Source organism: Chiroxiphia lanceolata, chromosome 19 (assembly GCF_009829145.1).
Source record: "Chiroxiphia lanceolata isolate bChiLan1 chromosome 19, bChiLan1.pri, whole genome shotgun sequence".
Taxonomy (NCBI): Eukaryota; Metazoa; Chordata; class Aves; order Passeriformes; family Pipridae; genus Chiroxiphia; species Chiroxiphia lanceolata.
In genome coordinates, this window is record NC_045655.1 from 12,679,094 (window position 1) to 12,698,277 (window position 19,184).

The window sequence follows — 19,184 nt, forward strand, 5'->3', positions numbered from 1 at the left end:
GAGGAACATGATCCACCAATACTGGAAGAGTAAACAACCTTGACAATAGCAGAGTACTGCATATGAGAAGCCACAGCTTTGGAATGTATTATTTTAGCAGTTTTCTAATGCTTCTGGAATAGAGCTCATCTTCATCTCAGTAGGAAAAAGGTGCATCCACTAAAAAGTCAGGGCTCTTAAAAGCACTTTGCTAGTGACACGGTCTGTGAGATCAGGAGTCCTGTATTTGTCAGAGAAAGTATGGCAAGTTAGAGACAGAGTAAAAAGCTACTTACCTCTGGTTATACACTGTTTGTTCCTTGACAGATCTCCATACTTGCTTCATCATCCCAGCAACATTCCAGCTGGCAATGTTCCTCACTACTCCAGATGAACGCTTCAGAGCATTAAGAAAGAACACCTCTTGCTCTCCTCACTCTTCATCTACTACTCTTTCAGCAGTTTAAAGCCTTTCACAGTAAATCTCTGAATCCAATGAAGAAGCATATCTAGGTTTTAGTATTTAAAATTCTGAAATTGCGAAAGGCTTTTCAGTCTTGCTGAAAAACATGCCATAAGATCAATTGCTGAAAATGACAATCAAACTTTAAATACAATTTCTTAGCAATGAGAGCAGAGAAACATTTGCTGTTTGAGGTCTTCTAAGAAAAAATTCTGTGCATGACCTCAAATTACCCTGGTTTATGCTTTCCTTAAGGATTATGGGCAATACCAGAACCTCTGCATTGCCTTTGTGCCTATAACGCAGGTCTGAAGCAAGCTGAGGACTGTAATTAAACAAAATGGTTTTTCTTGTTATGGTCAAGACTAAACATTTTCTTGCAAGTGCATAACGTACAAATGAATTCTTGTTTTGTTCCACGTCTCATCCCAAGCACCCTTGAATGCTCACAGCAAAGACACAGTAGACTAGGGCTTGATACTTTGGGATGATCCACACAATTTCTCCTTTTTCCATATTATTCTCTGTCCATTATGCTTACCTGTATCTCAGACCTAGATCTTACACATTTTGAATCAAGAATTCTCCCAAAATGAGATTAACAAAGAACACGATCTTAAAATCTTTTGTCCAAAGATGTACTTTTGTCGATTCCGTATGTATAGATCTCATTTCATTTTCTGTTGTCCCTCTGCCTGTAGCATGTGGTTTTGATAGAAGAACCAAAGCATCCTAGTCTTAATAATATTAGGCAAGAAAAAAACAGTAATGTCAGAGAAAAAGTCATAAAGTCTTAATCCTGTGCAAATATCTGCTGATAAAGTTAGTAGGATTTTGCTGTGAAACAGATTCTTACTGAAGATCAGGCCTCTGAGCACTCTCCTGGTACAAAAGTATTGAAAAATGCACATAGCCTACACAATTCAGGTTCAAACAGTCACTTAAATCTAGACATATACATATAAAGTCAATAATTGTTGCCCGAATTAATCGGAGGGAAATGTACTGTTTTGAATAACAAAATACTGCATTCTTTCACAGTAAAACCATTTTATTATTAACTTGTCTCATCCAGTGAATTTTAAAAGCTACTTTGCTGCAGGATTAAGTTCATGGATTACAATTCCTCACAACCAGATTAAATCTAGATTTCTGACTAGACAGCTCAGCACTATTAAAAAAAGAGCAGCGTTGTTTGTTTTCACTTGATATTTTGTACACCCCAAGTGCAGCTTTTGCAAAGCAAAAGTTGAAGAACAAAATACAGACCTTTTTATTTCATTCTTTTACAAAGAGAAATATTCTTGAAATTAACATGTATGCTACAATGAGGGGTCAATGCTACACTTGGGTTTGGGACATGGGGAAACAAATAGTTGTGCTTATGACGTTTTACCCCACTGGAGAATAAAGGATGAGTTCTACATGCTGTCATCCAAGGGATATTTTGAATACTTCTGTCAAGTTAACATTGAATATATAGACTCAAACGTTTTTTAATTAATATCTCTCTTAAAGCATAGAATTTCTTTTCAATTGTTTTTAAAGTACTTCTATCATGAAGAACTCAAGGACTCTGTAACCATTCAAGATTATGTAAAACAGCAGCATAGGTGGCACTTTCCACATAAAAGCACATAACCAGTTCTAAATGAAAATTATGAGAATAAATTAAGATATCCTTCCAACTTTTAAAGGCCTGCTAATAAGAAACAGAAAGGATTCTTGAAGGTGCATCTGCCCTCAGATTATAAGAAGACTTTTGAGAATAACACAGCAAAAGCCAGGATTTTATTATACAAGGCATTGTGGGTAAAGCTCAGTATTTTTCTTGCTCTTATCTTAGCTCCCCAAACTGAACCAGCCTCAATTCTTTTACCATACTTCTTTATCAGTACCATGTATTACCTGATAAGCAAAAGCATTTGAAAAAAAAATTCAACTTCTGGAAATGAAGCAATATTCAAACAAAAACATTTACCTTTAAAGAGACAAAATACATGCTTTCTGTGAGCAAAGCAATTAATACTTTCTCTTTCTTCCTGTATCCCCCAACTGCTGCATTCTGATCACAACTACCAAACTACCAAAATCCTTCAGTGCAAGTTTTGGTACTAAGACAGTATCTTCAAATGTTTGCAACTGACAGCATTCTTTGTGGGTACAGAAACCCCTAAAAAAAAAAAAAAAAAAAAAAAGAAAGACATTGCATCAACTAAAGGATAAGGATTCATTGTAAGTAAGTTACACCGAAGAAGAACAGAAGTTGATATGAATGTATTTACACAACTGTTAAGTACACAAATACAGTGGTAATACAAATGAAGTGCTTTGAGATACTAGTTTTCAGTACATAGGTTTACACAGACATTCTAACTATTTTCTGCATGATGGAATTTAACCATTATGAAGGACAAAAATTGTCCAGAAGTGACTACAATTCTAGAAGTCTGCAGTCAACTTTTAAGTATAGTACAGCAATCTAATGGTCCAGATACAGAGAGAATAAAAAGGCTGCTTTTGTAAATCCTTCACACATTACATTAGTAACCACAGATATTTACAAGGAAAGCACAGTGAAGTGTAAAACTGTTCAAATGGTAGTGCACATGCCTAAAATACCAAAGTTTATAGTAACTGAGGAAGTCATTCCCGTATGCAAACTTATCTGTGTATCAACTTCTTAAGCTTTTCCACTATACTCTCCCCAAACACGTTTCCCCAGTCTGACCCGAAGTACACACAAGCAAATAGCTGACATTATGAAAACACTCAAAGAAGAATGATAATATTTAGTATGTGGACTTCTGAGAGGGGCAAAAAAGAATTTGTGAAGACACAGTAAAAACTATTCTCCATAAAAATTTGAAGACCAATACACGTTTAAAAAATTGTTTCCAAGCAGGGAAGAATTTCTCAAAATACCTAACTGTTCAAACAAAATCTCTGTATATACTTGCATTTCCAACATGGAATTTTCCACTGTTTCATTCATAATAGTTCTGATACTGTTCCAAGTACCGTGAAGACAGAACACCTACTTTTATGAGACCACTTACAGTAACAAACAATATGAGGAATTTCCCATATTTCATAACCAACAGGTGCTAACAACAGCTTTTTGGACAACTTGAGCATGTTGAGTCATTTATGCCTAGCTAATGATTCTGGGCATACTCAGGTTGAATATAGTTAAGAATTAATTATGGTATGCACCTGAATCGTAAAAATTCTGAGGATTTCACAGCAAGAATAGGTTGCTATGTTTGGGGGTGGTATTGTTGTTTGGGTTTTTTTTAATAATTCCTTTTTTGAGTCTTGGCGTGTCACAAAAGGCCTATATCAATTTATTTATTTTTTTATAAGCACGTGAATGCTGAATGAAACACACAAATTCACTGAAGACTCAGTAGCAACATCTATTTTCCACTTACAATAGCCTCCAAGCTAACCAGCCTCAGAGATGCGGAAACAAAATCTTCCCAGTAAAAACAATGTTTGAAACTATCCATTTACTCAAACTAAGCAGAGAGAGAGGACAAGCTGTCAAGTTCTAAATCCCTCAAATGTCAGTCTTTCACTTTGTCCTTCATGTTTTTTACAAAAAAAGAAATCCATCTGTACAATCTTTACTATACTTAAGACTCTCCTGCAGGGTATTTAGTTCTCCTCTTTTATGAAAAAGAATGAGTATTAAAAATTCCTTTGTGTTACACAGAAAGTTATGTGTCCAGTGTAAATGAAGACAGCAAACAGCAAAATAAACTAACAGTTTTAAAAATTTCATGACAAAACCGACTCAATCAGAATGGGCCCATACATGAAAGTAAACAGTTTAAATAACATCAGATCGTTTTGATTCATTTACATGTTCCCTGGCAGACTAACCTTTTAAACAAGAAATTTCAAGTCATTGTCTTTAGTTCAGGTTTGTTTATATTCTACATTTTTAAATCAGACAAAAGCAAGAGTTCTTTACAGAGAATTAAGCCAATAATTTTAGCAAAATGATACAAAAAACTTTCTTAAACCAAGTAAAAGAGTTATAGTTACAGTAGAATAATAAAAAGGGGGTAAAGTCTGCCGCCTGTGGAGGGAAAACTGAAATGGCCATCCAATAACAGGCGGTCAACTCTGTAAACCATCCTTCTTTTCCAGCCCTGTTACCACAGGGTTTCTCTTAAGGTCATTGGGTTTCTGGCAAAAGCGTCCTGTAATGGCAGCTGCTGGAGTCTGTGCATGTTCCTCCAAGTGCCTTTTAGGTCACACGGAGAACTCCAATTTCCGCTCTAGTTTAGGGTATTTTTGCTAGTAAAGCCATTGGTAAAACAGGAGATCAGCCATGCATTATCTGCCCTCCGTGGCAAAATAATTCTCATCGGTGCACAGCAGACTGGAGAACACTGGTAGTTACCCGAGCAGGAATCTACCAAAGCCAAAAAACAAAACAATATCAGCACATGTCACGTCCAGTTAACATACAAGTGTCTCTCAATGTACTTTTAAACAATTCATTGCCAAATAGAAGTGTGTGAATTTAAAATCCAACGAGCTACACAGTGTTTTACACCCACCTGTAGCTACACGAAGTTCCCTATAATTTTCCTCTTTTATTAGAAGTTAACATGGAAAATTCACCTTTCCAGCCAGAGGGGATGTTTTGAAGAAAAGTGAACAGAGCATAAACAAGCACAGAAGAAAGAATGAACCAGGTGAAAACACTACTAATGCGCAATAATAGACTCAATGAACACTGAAGTTTTTGGGGAAAAAGTATCACTAAGAAGGGTAAAAAAAAATTAGTTATTTTCAACAGCTTTTCTGGGACATTGTGTTAAAAGATATTCCACTTACTACCATAGCCTGACCTACTGCAGTAAGAGTGTAACATTATTGAAATATCACTTACACTGTGAAAGTGAAAACCAACAAAACATCTCTGCAATTTAAGAAGCGAAAAATGTCCAAGCAGCTGGACCAGTATTCAGTATTCGTTTCAGCTGTCAACAGCTACAAATACTAAGGCATACAATAAAGGCCAACCAATGCAGGCAGAACCCTGAGCAGACCACAATCTGCATGTCTCCAGCACACAGGCTTTTCAATGCAAAGCTTTAGGTTTGCTTTTTTGCATTTATTAATGTATTTTTTTATTTTTAATTGGTCTTTAAAGTGTTAAGCTGCCATTTACAGTTGGATCTGTTTAATGTTACAAACTGTTCACAAAGCAGCTTGTGCAGACTCAGCCAAGCACATAAAGCAGAAAGAGAAAACAGAAGAGGAATAGCAGAATTCTTTACCAACTAGAGATATAGGATTAGTGCAAGCATAGGCTTTACAGAGAAAGTGAGACAGCAAACAGAGCTATACCACAGAATTTATCAAGGAACAGAAAAATTTCACAGCCTTTTTTTAATAATAAGCAAAGCAAAGAAGCTCCTGAAATACTTAAGAAAAGCCAATAAGGTTCAGATTCCAACTGAAACTTGTTATTTTCCCGATGAAACCTGCTATTGCCAAAAGCAGAACAGACTAAAAGGCCAAAAGCTGCACACAGAAAGACAGAAACTTCTACTACAATGAACAGTGGAAAAGAGTTCTAAATACCCAAATCCAAGCCTGTCTACCTCTGAGATGCTCACGTTCAAATGATTCTTCTTAGTATGTGAACATTTTTTAAATGCACATCTGAATAGATCTGTGTACTTTTAAAATGAGAGCTCATAGGGCATGGAGAAGAATATAAAACAGTGAAAAATGGATAAGGCTGTAGTAGAACATTCTATTCATGACAAGACAGAGCCTCATTTGAGTAATATTGTCAATTGAGTCTTCATACAAGTATTTTGCTTTTATGATTCTGAAGCAGATCTGGTTTTGAATGGATGACATACTGCTGCATCAACATCCCTGGAAAGACATATAATTCTCAAGCAGCTAAAATTTAGACTTATTTCATTTCATTCATGATACTTGAACAATTTTAGGGACTTTTTAAGTCACTATTTTTGTCAATTCTGCTTAAGAGTCCAAGTGAAACAGCAGCAATAACTCAACTTTTGGAAGAACATTTATTTTTAAGTTAGAGAAAAATCAATGCTTTATCAAGCATCTGACCAGAAGGCACAAATAAAATTTCGAGATCACATGAGAAGAAGCAAAGTCGGATGTTTCCAAAGAGTTTTTTTCCCACCCCATCCAAAGTTTTGGTGTCTAATGAGAAGCACTCACCCAGTGCTGCCTTCCAACGAAAGGAGACGAGCAGCTACTTGCCATGGTGTTCGAAAGGAATGCTATTCTGAGGTAGGGGAAAAGATAGCAGTTTGTAACAGTTCCACTGTCCCAATATATAAAGATGTCTAACAAAAATCCAACTTGAACTTCCAGTAGCAACTCTATCTTTTGAGCAGCTCTGATTTCAGACTTCTATAGGACATTTCCATCATATTAAGAGATATGTAAAAGGAACAAATCATTAATCCGCAAAGAAAGCTGACAGGGTCAGAAGAACAACACAGTGTATGATGCCTATTAAGAGAGATATATGGAGAAAGATTCGCTGATGAGGAAATGGAAAATGCAGAGGCATTGGAAGTATGGCACAGCCTCTAAGTTGTTCAATGCCAGTGTTGGCTACAGTCTTCTAGAAACTTCTCCTGTCAAAGAGATTTAATCAAGTATTTTTTTGTGCCGCACTCCAATCTTTTCTTCCAAACATAGAGAGAATATACCAGTAGGAATTTGGCACAGCTTTGACTGTTGGGTGCTGAACATGCTGCATTCAAGAAAAAAAATTAAACAACTTACTGTACACCATGAACAGTCAGACTGAACCTTTCGTTGAAGGAAATGAAGGCTACTCACCCATAACTAGACTCTCGAGATAACCACTGCTTTCAGGATGCAGCCTGTGCAATGTGGACCTACAGCACTGATTCAAAGTAGTGTTTACTGGAATACTCGTTACCTCCTTTACTACATCTCTTAACATTTAAAAACTACATGTAAAGGAGACTTAGGGAACAATTCACTTACAGAGCTTAAGAGCAGATGGATCTTTTAACAGCCAGTATGGTTTTCTGTCCAATACAGATCACAACCCTTCACTGCACACAAGCCTGTAATTTAGGCTTGCTTTAGACTCAAATACACAACTGGGAAATGAATCCAGTTTCGATGCAAAGGCAAAGAGGACAGATGATCTATTTATTTTAGAAGTTCTTTCAGTAGCTGACTACCTTCATTTAGACTTCAATTTTGCCTTTCTCTACACGTGTGGTTTTCATTTTAAGCAATAGGTTCTTCATGTGTTTTCTGCATAAACATTAGTTCTTGTTAAAATCAGTGTCTCTCAAATACTACACCAACTAACTCAAGACATTCTCTTATCTTTCAGACAAACTGAAAGAAACGGATTTAAAACTCTTGCATTATATAACCTGTTTTCCTAATCCATCTCATTAATGGCACAAAATAACCTCTCCACTTCTGTTCATTACTGTATCGTACTTAGATTCAAGGATGAAATTGCACCCTTTCATTATGACATCACACTAACCTCTCCAACATTATACCTGCCTCTTCAGTCATTCTTTACCACAGATATAGTTCTAACAAATAAGACAATGGCCTCCACTCCCTTATCCTAATCAGAATTTGGAATACTGCAGTAATACACATTTTATTTGAACAGGCTTTGCTTGACTGCTCAACTCTCACTAATGTTTATGTTTATTAATGTCAACTCACAACTTGCAGGTTTTTCACTGTACATTCACTTCATAAAATCAAGAAAAGTACCAAATAACATGTGCCACAGAATTTACAAAATTTCTTTAGACACTTCTAAGTTTTATGAACCCTTTCATAGATATGCTAGTTGTTACTCCAATAAACACCCATTACTTAGTGGTACTAAGTGCTAGTCCCTTTAACAAGAAATACTTAGGTGTTATGTGGACAACATCTTGGATGTGGGGAATAAATGACACCTACTTTGCTAATTACCATTTTACGTGAGTGTTAAATTTCTCTGAGAACATAACGGAATTTTGGTTCCTATTATCTACATTCACAGCCTTAGTTTTTCAGTTTCAGTCTGAACAGATCAGAACTCAATTTAGAAAAAAGATAAAAACACAAGAGTCATCTTTAAGAATGTTTACCTAGAGGCAAGTAGCTTTCATTATTTCTTTGACTAGCCCTTCCTCTAGATGAATAGAGATTACAGATGCACCACTGCCTTGCCAAACCAAGGCATCCAAATAAATAACAAAAATAATCCATCAAGTTATAAATAAGAACTCTAACAAATGTAATTTGTAACAGAAGACATCTGCAGATCTGTATGGCAAACTAAAAGTTGCCTTCTGACAGGAGTATGTTTTAAGCACTTCCTGAAAAAGGAACAGTGGTAGCATAATTACTTAAGACTTGCTAAGGAAATTAACACACTTGGAACGGGCATGGACAAATAGTTGCTGTTCTTTACTGTTCTCTTGATAAGAAGCTGTATGGATGACTTTCGATATTCTTACATCTAGACAATCAAAACTCTCTTTAATGACTCTGTCGTGTAACTTGAATAGTTAACGTTTTCCTGATTGAGAACAAGGTATGAAGATTGAAAATCCAAGGCTTTAATTGGTAACCCGGTTAACATCTAAGGATAAATTTTGATGATGGAAGAACTACTTTAATATTATGAGGACTGTAAGAGCATAAGCTATGAAAACCTGCAACTTGAGCCATCTTGCCTGCTAGGGAGTAAGTGAGAGCTGGGAAAACGAAAGTGCATTTTTTTCTCACAAGCTCAAGCGGAAGTGTTGTAAGGTTATTGTATGGCCAGTCTTCGCGAACGAAGATTTGGGAAGGGTCTTTGCCCTTCGAGCCTGCGCAGTGGATTTTTTAGGTGAGACACAGTGTGCGCTGAGCTGAGCCCACCCTTTAATCCTGAGGTTCATCTGCCGGGGCCGAGCAAGCTTGGACGGTGGCAGTGAGGTCCTCAGGACGTAGGTTTGTATAGAGTGACCTTCTCTTAGATGGATGGCCTTACAGGGCTAACGAGCTCCATCTACCCGGGGGACTTTTTCTCTGACCGGGAATCGAACCCGGGCCGCGGCGGTGAAAGCGCCGCATCCTAACCACTAGACCACCAGAGGGCCCCTGTTGTAAGGTACAATTTAAGTAAAGTGTTTCAGCCACACGACCAAGTTGCAAAAGGTGAAGGGAAGGATTGGGAGAATGAAGAACCACCCACTGTATGAGAAGACTGGGTTTGAGACCATTTAAGAAACCTGTAAGAGCGCAATCCGTGGGACCAGATGAGATACATCCATGGGTCCTGAAAGAACTGGCTGAGCAAGGGGCTACACCACTGTCCATCACATCTGAGAAGCATAGTTCCCACTGACTAGAAAAGGGAAAACATAACCCCTACTTTTATAAAGGGAAATAAAATGCAGGGAAGTCCAGGTCAGTCAGTCTCACTTCAGTGTCTGGCAAAATCATGTAGGAGATCCTCCTGGAAACTATCCTAAGGCACATGGAAAATGAGGTGATTGGTGACAGCCAATATGGCTTCACTAAAGGTAAATCGTGGCTGACAAATTTGGTGGCCTTCTATGATGGGGTTAAGCATTTGTGGACAAGGGATGAGCAACTGTCATCACCCACCTGGACTTTTGCAAAGCCTCTGACACTGTCTCCCACGACATCTTTGTCTCTAAACTGGAGAGACATGGATTTGACATATGGACCACTTGGTGGATATGGAATTGGCCAGATGGTCGCACTCTAAGAGTTGTGGTCAATGGCTCCATGCCCACATGGAAAGCAGTGACAAGTGGTGTTTGTTCCTCAAGGGTCAGTATTGGGACCAGCACTGTTTAACATCTTTGTCATTGACACGGACAGGGGGATTGAAGGCACCCTGAGCAAGTTTGCTGACAACACCAAATTGTGCGATGCAGTCAACATGTTGGAGGGAAGGGATGCCATACAGGGGGACCCTGACAGGCTTGAGCAGTGGGCCTCTGTGAGCCTCGTGCAGTTCAACAAGGTCAAGTGCATGCTCCTGCACCTGGGTTGGGTCAGTCTCAAGCATAAGTACAGGTTGGGTGGAGAATGGATCGAGAGCAGTCCTGGAGAATAAGTCTTGGGGGTGTTCACGGATGTAAAGCTCAACACGACTCAGCAATGTGTGCTCGCAACCCAGAAAGCCAACTCTGTCCTGGGCTGCATCTAAAGAAGAGTGACCACCAGGTAGAGGGAGGGGATTCTCCCACTCCATTCTGCTTTTACAAGATCCCACTTGGAGTACTGTGTCCTGGTCTGGGGCCCTCAACACAAGAATGATGTTGACCTGTCAGAGTGAGTCCAGAGGAGAGCCATTAAGTTGATCACAGGGCTGGAGAAGGGAAGGCTCCAGCGAGACTTAGAGCAGCCTTCCAATACCTAAAAGTGGGCTTACAAGAAGGCTGGAGAGGGGCAAGGTGACTGGCCTTAAGCTGAAGGAGGGTAGATTTACATATTAGGAGGAAATTCTTTACCATAAAGGTGGTGAGGCATTGGAACAGGTTGCCCAGAGAGGTTGTGGATGCTCTATCCCTGGAGATGTTCAAGGCAAGGCCGCGCGGGGCTCTGAGTAACTTGCCTAGTGGAAGGTTCTCTGCCCATGGCAGAGGGGTTAGGACAAGATGATCCATAAGGTCCCTTCCAACCCAGCCCATTCCCTCTGCAAATCTCTCTTGCCTTCCTATTACAACAGGCCCATGGGAATCTGTTTACATTACACTGTAGTCACACACTATGACCCTGAGAGTAGCTCAGCTGGTTAGAACATGGTGCTAATAACACTAAGGTTGTGGGTTTGATCCCTCTATGGGCAATTCACTTAAGAGTTGAACTTGATGATCCTTGTGGGTCCATTCCAACTCAGAAAATTCTCTGATTCTGTGATTCTATTATTCAGTCACCATAAGCAGATACCAGCAGTGGTTCAGTGTCTTGATTAAGAACTAAAATGAAAACAACAGACGATGAATGAAGATCCCCACTAGGCTGCTACTGGGATTGTAAAGAAGTCAACCAAGTGATTCCATATTTGGAGCAGAGTGTTTAAAAGGGCAGGTATAGAGATGTGCCAGTAAGACAGACTGTACTGTTGGCCCACATCACAAATTACACATCTGGATGTTCAAAGACTACTCAAAAAAATCCACACAGCCCTACACAATCTCAGAGTATTCCCATTTTACAAGCTAGGCAGAACCAAAATCTCTATCTGCAAGCCCACTGGTCTTACTCATATCTTACAAAGTTTAGCAAGGTGTCACCTGCACACTGAGTAACATGTCATTAACATCGCAAAAAAAGTAAAGATATACCCTCTCCTAACACAGTCAAGTGACATCACTGCATTTATTTCTGTTACTGCTATTACTCATTTATCTGACAGGTAATGGAGACAAAGCATCGGAGATTTGCTCAGAATGCCAGAGACAAACCCTGGGCAAACACACTTCTCCAGGAAACCATCTTTACATTTGAGTAAAGGTTTGGGGAGAATTCTGCATCACAGCCTCACAGAACACCCAAGGTCAAAAGTGGCCCCTGGAAACCATGTAGTCTAATCCCACTATACAAGGCACAGTCAACTAGAGCAGGCCACTCAGGACAATGTCCAGTTGGGCTCCAAGTAATTCGGAAAAGGGAGACTCCAGAACCTCTTGGGGCAACCTGTTACAGTCTTTGCCCACTTCCATAGTAAAAAAGTTTATTCATATGTTTAAATGGAATTTCTTATATTTCAATTTGTGCCCCCTGTCCATTCACCGGATATCACTGTGAAGAGTCTAGTTGCACCTTCTTTACATTCTTTTATCAGGTATTTATGCATATTTACAAGATCCGTAACTATGCACAATTCTACCCTCTTTGTTTTCATACTATTTAAAATAAAAATATTTCAGCATGACAATTTCTGGTGGCAAGAATTGCAGTTCAGCGAACAATTTAAGATGGCAAAACTGACCACCACAGTGAATACAGAAAACCTCATCTATCCCCTATTCTCGTGCAGTCATTTCTGCTCCTGAACTGTTCATCCCTTGTGCAAGCATATATATCTGTGCAGCTACATGGTTTAACAACCCATTCACCTTAAAAGCCAAAAAAATCCCACTTCACTTTTATTACAGCAGAATTGTTTCTCCAAGCCAATTCACTCTCAGTCTTCATTGGAAATATCCACCCGGCCTCCATCTAAATAAAAAGGCCTTCTTTCCAGGACTATGATTTCACGTATAAGAACATGTACTATCCCAAATAACTAACTCCCCCAATTAAATGATGAAGCCAACAGGAACCGAGTTAATTTTTCTCAATGTTCCCTGTCAATGAGGAATGAGTCCATGGCAAAAATTATGCAGTTAGAACTCCAGCACAGCATTGAGACATGATGGAAAAACCCCTAGGTCACTGCACCAGTTCTCCTAACACACTGCTTTCCCAGTAATGTTGCAGAATGTCTATAGTATAGGTGATTCCCACTCTCTAAGTAAGACCAAAAGTAAATTTTACAAAGCCACGCCACACACTGCTTGGGACAAGACTGTCTGAATATGCTGAGAAAGGAATGTTACAGTCTAACCTTTTATGTTTTAGAGTAAAGAGTTAAAAACATATTTAAACACTGTCAGTTTTAAAAGGAAATATTCCTAAAGTCTGTTTGCTAAGTCACTGTGACCAGCAAGGATGATTTCTGTGCTGACTATGAATCACTACCATTCATGCTCCTGCCATTCTCTTCAAATCAGCCTTCTGCAACCCATCCATCATCCATATATGTTGCCTCCTGTTGGCTCTGAAGTAAGAGCACTACACTATATTTCTTCACTATTACACCTCCCTATACTTCAACTATTTCTTGTCTTTTCTGCACCAATACTCTCTGCTCGGTTGATTAGGAAACATGACTCACAATTGCCTCTTACTCTGCTTCTTCACTGGTAACAGGTACAAGAAACTCAATGAGTAAAGGAGATAAATCTCATAATCATAGGTAAAAATACTGTCTCTTGACAATTTTGCATCATCTCAGACATCAATGACTTTATTACTTGGAGTATTCTATGCTTATTGCTGTCAAGGTAAAAAAAAATAATTCTTTACAGCCACATCACATTCAGGTTAAGTGTCAAGTATTTATATGAATAAACATTATCTGCAAAATCAGTATGAAATCACGTCAATTAGCTAGTAAGTTCTTTTGGCAAATGAACTTTATCAAATCGTGTTCATTTTTTTCAGTACATAGGGTTTGTTTTTTTTTACCTGCGAAGTTGACATGCGAGAGGTATCTTGTCGGCCTGTTAAGTCAGACGAGGAGATATTGACTGGGGCTCCACGATGCAATCTCATACTCACTTTCCTTTCTCGTTCCATACCAGACACTGGTCGAGGAGAGGTGTTGGCTGTGAGAAAAACTGCATTAGATTCTCATAACGAGAAATGCAATTTTAACACGGTCACTGGAAAAATTACACTTTTGCTGTTTGCACATAAAAATTCCACAGATTCAAATAAAAGAAATCAAGGCCTTTGTTTTACATTCGCAGAAATTTAAGTATCAATTAGCGTGTAATGAGTGTACATAATTACCTTCAATCTACTAAAAACCAAGGGGTAAAAAAACCAAGCAAAAAACCCAAACTCTGACCAGAGACAAACTGCAAATTAGTCTAGAAGGCACACCTACCCAGGTACTTGGTTACTTACCAGCATGTGAAGTTGGGGTAAGGGGAGTAGGAGGAGCTACATCTTGCGTTCCTCTCAGCCTGCTGGATGCAGTGGAGGGTAATCCACGCACAGCTGGACTTCGTGTATGTCTTAACCTTTCCTCTCGTTCTCGCCTTTCACGTTCAGCATCTTCAGCCGCTCTGCTTGCACCCTGCGGGTCAAGACTAGTGAACAACTTGGGGATTACTGAGCTTACAACTACATGTTTGGATAAAAATACTGAAAAGAAAGAACTGGACAACATGTAAATTGAAGTCTGGTATGGCATTAATTATTTTGGTAAAATTTCTTTAGAACTGCCATGAATTTTGTTCATACAACTACTGGTATAGTCTTCAAAATGCTAAAGGACACACATACTGCTATGGCAGCTGGACATCTCCCCAGCAGGTGCAAATGACCCATGCTGAAAATCAAGGTGGGATAAAAATAATAATTCCACAACCTAACCTGGTGACTGCCCTAATGGAAGTGTCTCAGAAGCCTTACACATTGAAAACCCTGTAATTTCAACTTAGTTGTTATTCAACCCTTATACCACGGATCCTGCATCTCCTGCCTTTCCTCATTTCCTAATCTTTTTTTCTATAGAATAGAGCTGCCAGGAAGAAAAAGGGAGGACAATCTCACAGTATCAGTAAGATACTCAAAACTGACAATGCAATAAAAAACCCAACCAAACCCATTAAAAATTAAAAAGTTTTATAAAGCTATGTCAGCTACTCACAAATTTCAGCATGTTCCAGTCAAATACATAGTCATAGGAGAATCCTTGTCGATGGAAGAGGTTTCTGAATAATTGCCTTAGATAGGAATAGTCCGGTTTGTCATCAAAACGCAAAGAACGGCAGAAATTCAAGTATGTGGCAAATTCCGCTGCAATTAAAGAAAGCCTGATTTTTCTCTTCGGCTTCACATTTGCTTTTTATAATTCCAAATAAAACAAAACCAAACCACCCTGAACCCAAAAAGTGGGGAATCTCCGAAACATAAGAAAAAGAATAATGACCTAATACTAGAAATCTACCAAGGGGACCACTATAACCCACTTCTCAAGACAACACTGAAAAATAGTCTATCACAGAGGAGGGAAAGCTCTCACTTGCCAACAGCAGAGAGGACCCATCAGCACAGTTTTTTAACCAACAGTTGGTGGGGGAGACTTAAAACTTTGCTTTGAACAGACTTAACACAATTTTTTGTGGGACACAAAATAGCCTCTCTTTGTTAAGCCACGTAAAGATTCACTTCTGCTACCTCACAAAACACACAAAAACTAGGGGACTCAAATTTCCCACGTCAGTCATGCTACATTTTTTAATTCGTAATAGTCTGAAAGCTTGTTTTTAGATGGTAAACAAAATATTAGTTACACAGCAAAAAAAAAAGGAAAAAAGGAAGTGAATTCAATACACCAGAGAAAATAGTAGTATCAAAAGACTAGCTTTCGAATTTAAATCTTTCCAGATGAAATAAGATACTAAAAATTTATGTTAAGGAAGAAATTTTAACAAATGGTACAAAAAAAGTTGATTAGCCTTCCCTGCCTGTTAACCCCAGAGAAAAAACATAATTCATGAATGTAAAGGAACATGTAGGATGCAACACTTGAAACATATCAAGGACAATGAATTTTCCAACAACCCGAACAAAAACTGTAGCTCTTGTCATCGTAACTAGTTGCCAAAGTCAAGAGGGGGCAAAGAAGAGACATAACTCCTCATGAAATGAAAATATTGTCTGATGACAGCTAGTGTTAAGAAGTTTTAAAACAAATTTAAGTATCATTTTTCAGGAATCAAAAATGCCTTGTTATTGTTGTGGTGCAAATAAACTGAGAAACAGAACAGCTTTGAGGCATGATTCCAGGATCCAAGAGGGTTTCTTATGCCTCTCTCAAGTGCTAACCTTCAGCAGGCCAAACCTGGTATGACAAGTGGCAACTGCAATAGGTTAAGAAGTCCATCTATGGACTGTGCAATCCAATTTATCCATGAAACAGTACCCACACACATAGAGAAATCTGTAGTTTGTTAAAAAGCTGTTTGTCTGTTACAAGTTATCCAGCTAACACACGCACACAAAACACAGCGCAAATCAGGTGTACCAAGCTACCCTTCCAGAGCATCACAGTTATTATTTACCAAGAGTTTAGACATGGGATAATTATAAATGCTCTATGAACACAAAGATCCTAGTCTTGACAGCAGAGTATTTTATCACAGATGTGCCAAATCGTGATGGGTAGAGGAGGGAAAGTGGGGGAAGGGGAGGGGGAAAGAGAGAGAAGTGAAAAAGACGGGTAGAATTTAGCGTAAAGAAAAGTACCACTAAAACATGAACATGTAGGCCTAGTGTCACAAAAGAGTAACTTACAAGGATATCCTTTACACAAAACCTCAATGGGTGTAGACATTTTCTTTTCACTGATACGTTCATATTTCTGCCTCTTTGTTGCTGCTTTCAATCCCTGCCAGGGGAGGGAGCCCAGGTTAAAATACATCAGTACATAGCCCAAGGACTCCAAGTCATCTCTGCGAGATTGCTCTACAACAGCATAAAAAAGTGAACTCATTAGGTTTTATTTTCTACTGTAAAAACAAAAGACTGTGCAACAAGACTGTCATAGAAACCCTCAGAAAAACAAGAGACAGTGGAGACTTACTATGCCCATGATAAATGCATTCAGTACAAGAAAAAGCCTATTACTCTTACAGTTATTAAAAAATGTGCTAATTCCTGAGCATTACAAACTGACTGAATCCCACCCAATCAAGAGATGCAAGACCACACATGCTGCACTGTTACTGCCAAAAATAGAGACTGTCTACTATGCCTCCATAAAGCAACATCCACTTTCACTAAAATTACATGCATCAAAACTTCAAGTTTCTCTTTACTGCTTTCCCCAGCTCACCAATTCCAAGATGAGTGTTGATGGATGCATAGCGGGCAGTTCCTGTTAAGTTTTTATTTTCACGATACGGAATATGTTGGTGAGTTCGAGCATCTCGATACTTCTTTGCTAGTCCAAAGTCTATTATGTAGACAAGATTGCCTTTCTTCCCCAGGCCCATTAGGAAGTTATCTGGCTTCACATCTCGGTGGATGAAGTTCTTAGAGTGAATGTACTCAATTCGACTAATCTAAATATAGACAACAAAAAACCTCATTGTTGAGAGACTAGTTAGGCATACACCTTTTTCTTATAAAAACACTAGCAATACTGTCTTAATAGTAAAAGAGGCAAAAAAACTTTTTACTGTAAACTCTAAGGGCATTAATAGAAGACAACAGATAAACCTTCTTTCCAGGTCTTTCCCTGTGTCTACTTTATATTTATTTCCAAAAACTTTCTTGGGGGAAATTTCTTTGTCTTTGAGCAGTGCAACACCTGGTTTGCAAACAGTGCAGGTCCAGTTTTTAAAAACCATTTAAGACTTGGTAATCACTTTTGATAAGGTAGTTTGGATTTACCGAAACAGAACTAATTTTGAGTCTTTTCTCTAATGATACAGCCTATTCATCTCTAAATTGCAGAAATAAAATGTAGTTGATTATGATTTCTCAGAAAATTTTAATATCCCAACATGCTGCACTATCAAGAACAACAGAACAGTTTCCTACCATTTGGTCAGCAAGTAGCAGAACTGTCTTGAGACTAAATTTCCTTGAACAAAAATTGAAGAGATCTTCAAGACTTGGTCCCAACAGCTCCATCACCATAACATTGTAGTCCCCTTCAGCTCCACACCACTTAATTGTGGGAATACCCACTAGAGAAAAGGAAAGTTTATTCAGTATAACAATTTGATTTACACAGTTCACACGCACGTATCTTCAAGGCTCTTAAGATGAACTCTAAGGGGGTCATTACTGTGAATGTTTCCATTTACACTGAAGTCTAATATATTATGCTACCTTCAGACATTAAAAAATGAACTGTTTGATAACTTCCAGCAGAATCAATACAAAATAATGGTAAGAAAGGTCTAAAAACAGACTTTATCCTCTTCCCCAAAACTTCCCAGTCTTTGTACTTAGCTTATAATTTGACAGTATCGAGCATTTTTGCTGGATTTGAACCTTAAGTATTTTACATACATTAATTCCCATGTAGTCTCCAAGACTGCAACAAGGTACAAATCGGAACCCTGAAAATAAAGACACTGACAAATCACTAGATATTATTACCGAAGAAGGCCTTAGAAATCAACTTAGTTTCAAAGCCCGCAAGATCATCATGAAATATCTGTCTCTTTCATTTCAATTTGCAATGAATTTTCTTCATACTTATCTTTCCTTCGGTTCCATAGTATTTGCTGTTTGGTGAATCTCTACCAAAGTAATGGTGTTTAGGAAATGCATTATATATGCATTATATATCCGGCTTGAGAGCATGAAAATTAGCTGAAATTTATGAAGAAACTCAGGAATCTTATTTCACACAAAGCTGTAGAAATGCTCAAATATTTTGAAATAAACTTATATGTAGGTAGCCTTATTCAGAATTTCAAATGTCTTACTCTGAGTTAATTCTATGCATTTTACTGTGAAATGTGATAATTCACCCAATTTAAACTCTTGCCTTTACTTGATATGCATTACTTTATCCTGAACTGTCTTCACAAAGAAACCTGTAGAAACTCAACCTTCTGCCACCTGACTTCACAGCATCCATCCTCAGAAAGTACCCACCATCACAGCCTTAGTAAGGTCATAAGGGAAGTGTTTTACTCTATGAAAGCTATTCTGGTTACACGCAGCTGGCAACTGAATGAGGCAGGAATTAAAAAACACCTAAATGCAAATACACATTATTATCCAGACATCTTACTACTGTACTTTGCATTTGAGATACAGTCTGGAATGTAAACTTTACACAAAATATAGCCTCATTTAGGAAGAATTCCAGGGACTGTGAAACAAAAGCAAAACTTAA

General features: G+C 38.3%; 1 protein-coding gene and 1 non-coding gene across 5 annotated transcripts; both read right to left on the reverse strand.

The window, feature by feature from the left end:
- Nucleotides 1–275: 275 nt before the first annotated feature.
- On the reverse strand, nt 276–18,041 carry CSNK1D (casein kinase 1 delta). 4 transcript variants are annotated; one of them, XR_004360348.1, is made up of 8 exons: nt 17,870–18,040; nt 17,160–17,388; nt 16,619–16,789; nt 14,970–15,118; nt 14,222–14,393; nt 13,778–13,917; nt 2,424–2,615; nt 276–465 (listed from the first exon to the last, which is right to left on the reverse strand). XR_004360348.1 is itself a non-coding variant. In XM_032706979.1 (8 exons), the coding sequence occupies exons 1-7, from the start codon at nt 17,966–17,968 to the stop codon at nt 6,708–6,710; spliced, it is 993 nt and encodes a 330-aa protein (XP_032562870.1). In that variant the 5' UTR covers nt 17,969–18,040; the 3' UTR covers nt 2,705–4,868; nt 6,674–6,707. The 4 variants fall into 4 exon arrangements, 3 of the variants coding, with proteins under 3 accessions (XP_032562869.1, XP_032562870.1, XP_032562871.1); XM_032706979.1 differs by lacking the exons at nt 276–465; nt 2,424–2,615 and adding exons at nt 2,705–4,868; nt 6,674–6,740; XM_032706978.1 differs by lacking the exon at nt 276–465 and having other exon boundaries at nt 1,480–2,615.
- On the reverse strand, nt 9,532–9,603 carry TRNAE-UUC. Its single transcript has one exon. It is a non-coding gene; the product is annotated as a tRNA-Glu (tRNA).
- Nucleotides 18,042–19,184: the final 1,143 nt, after the last annotated feature.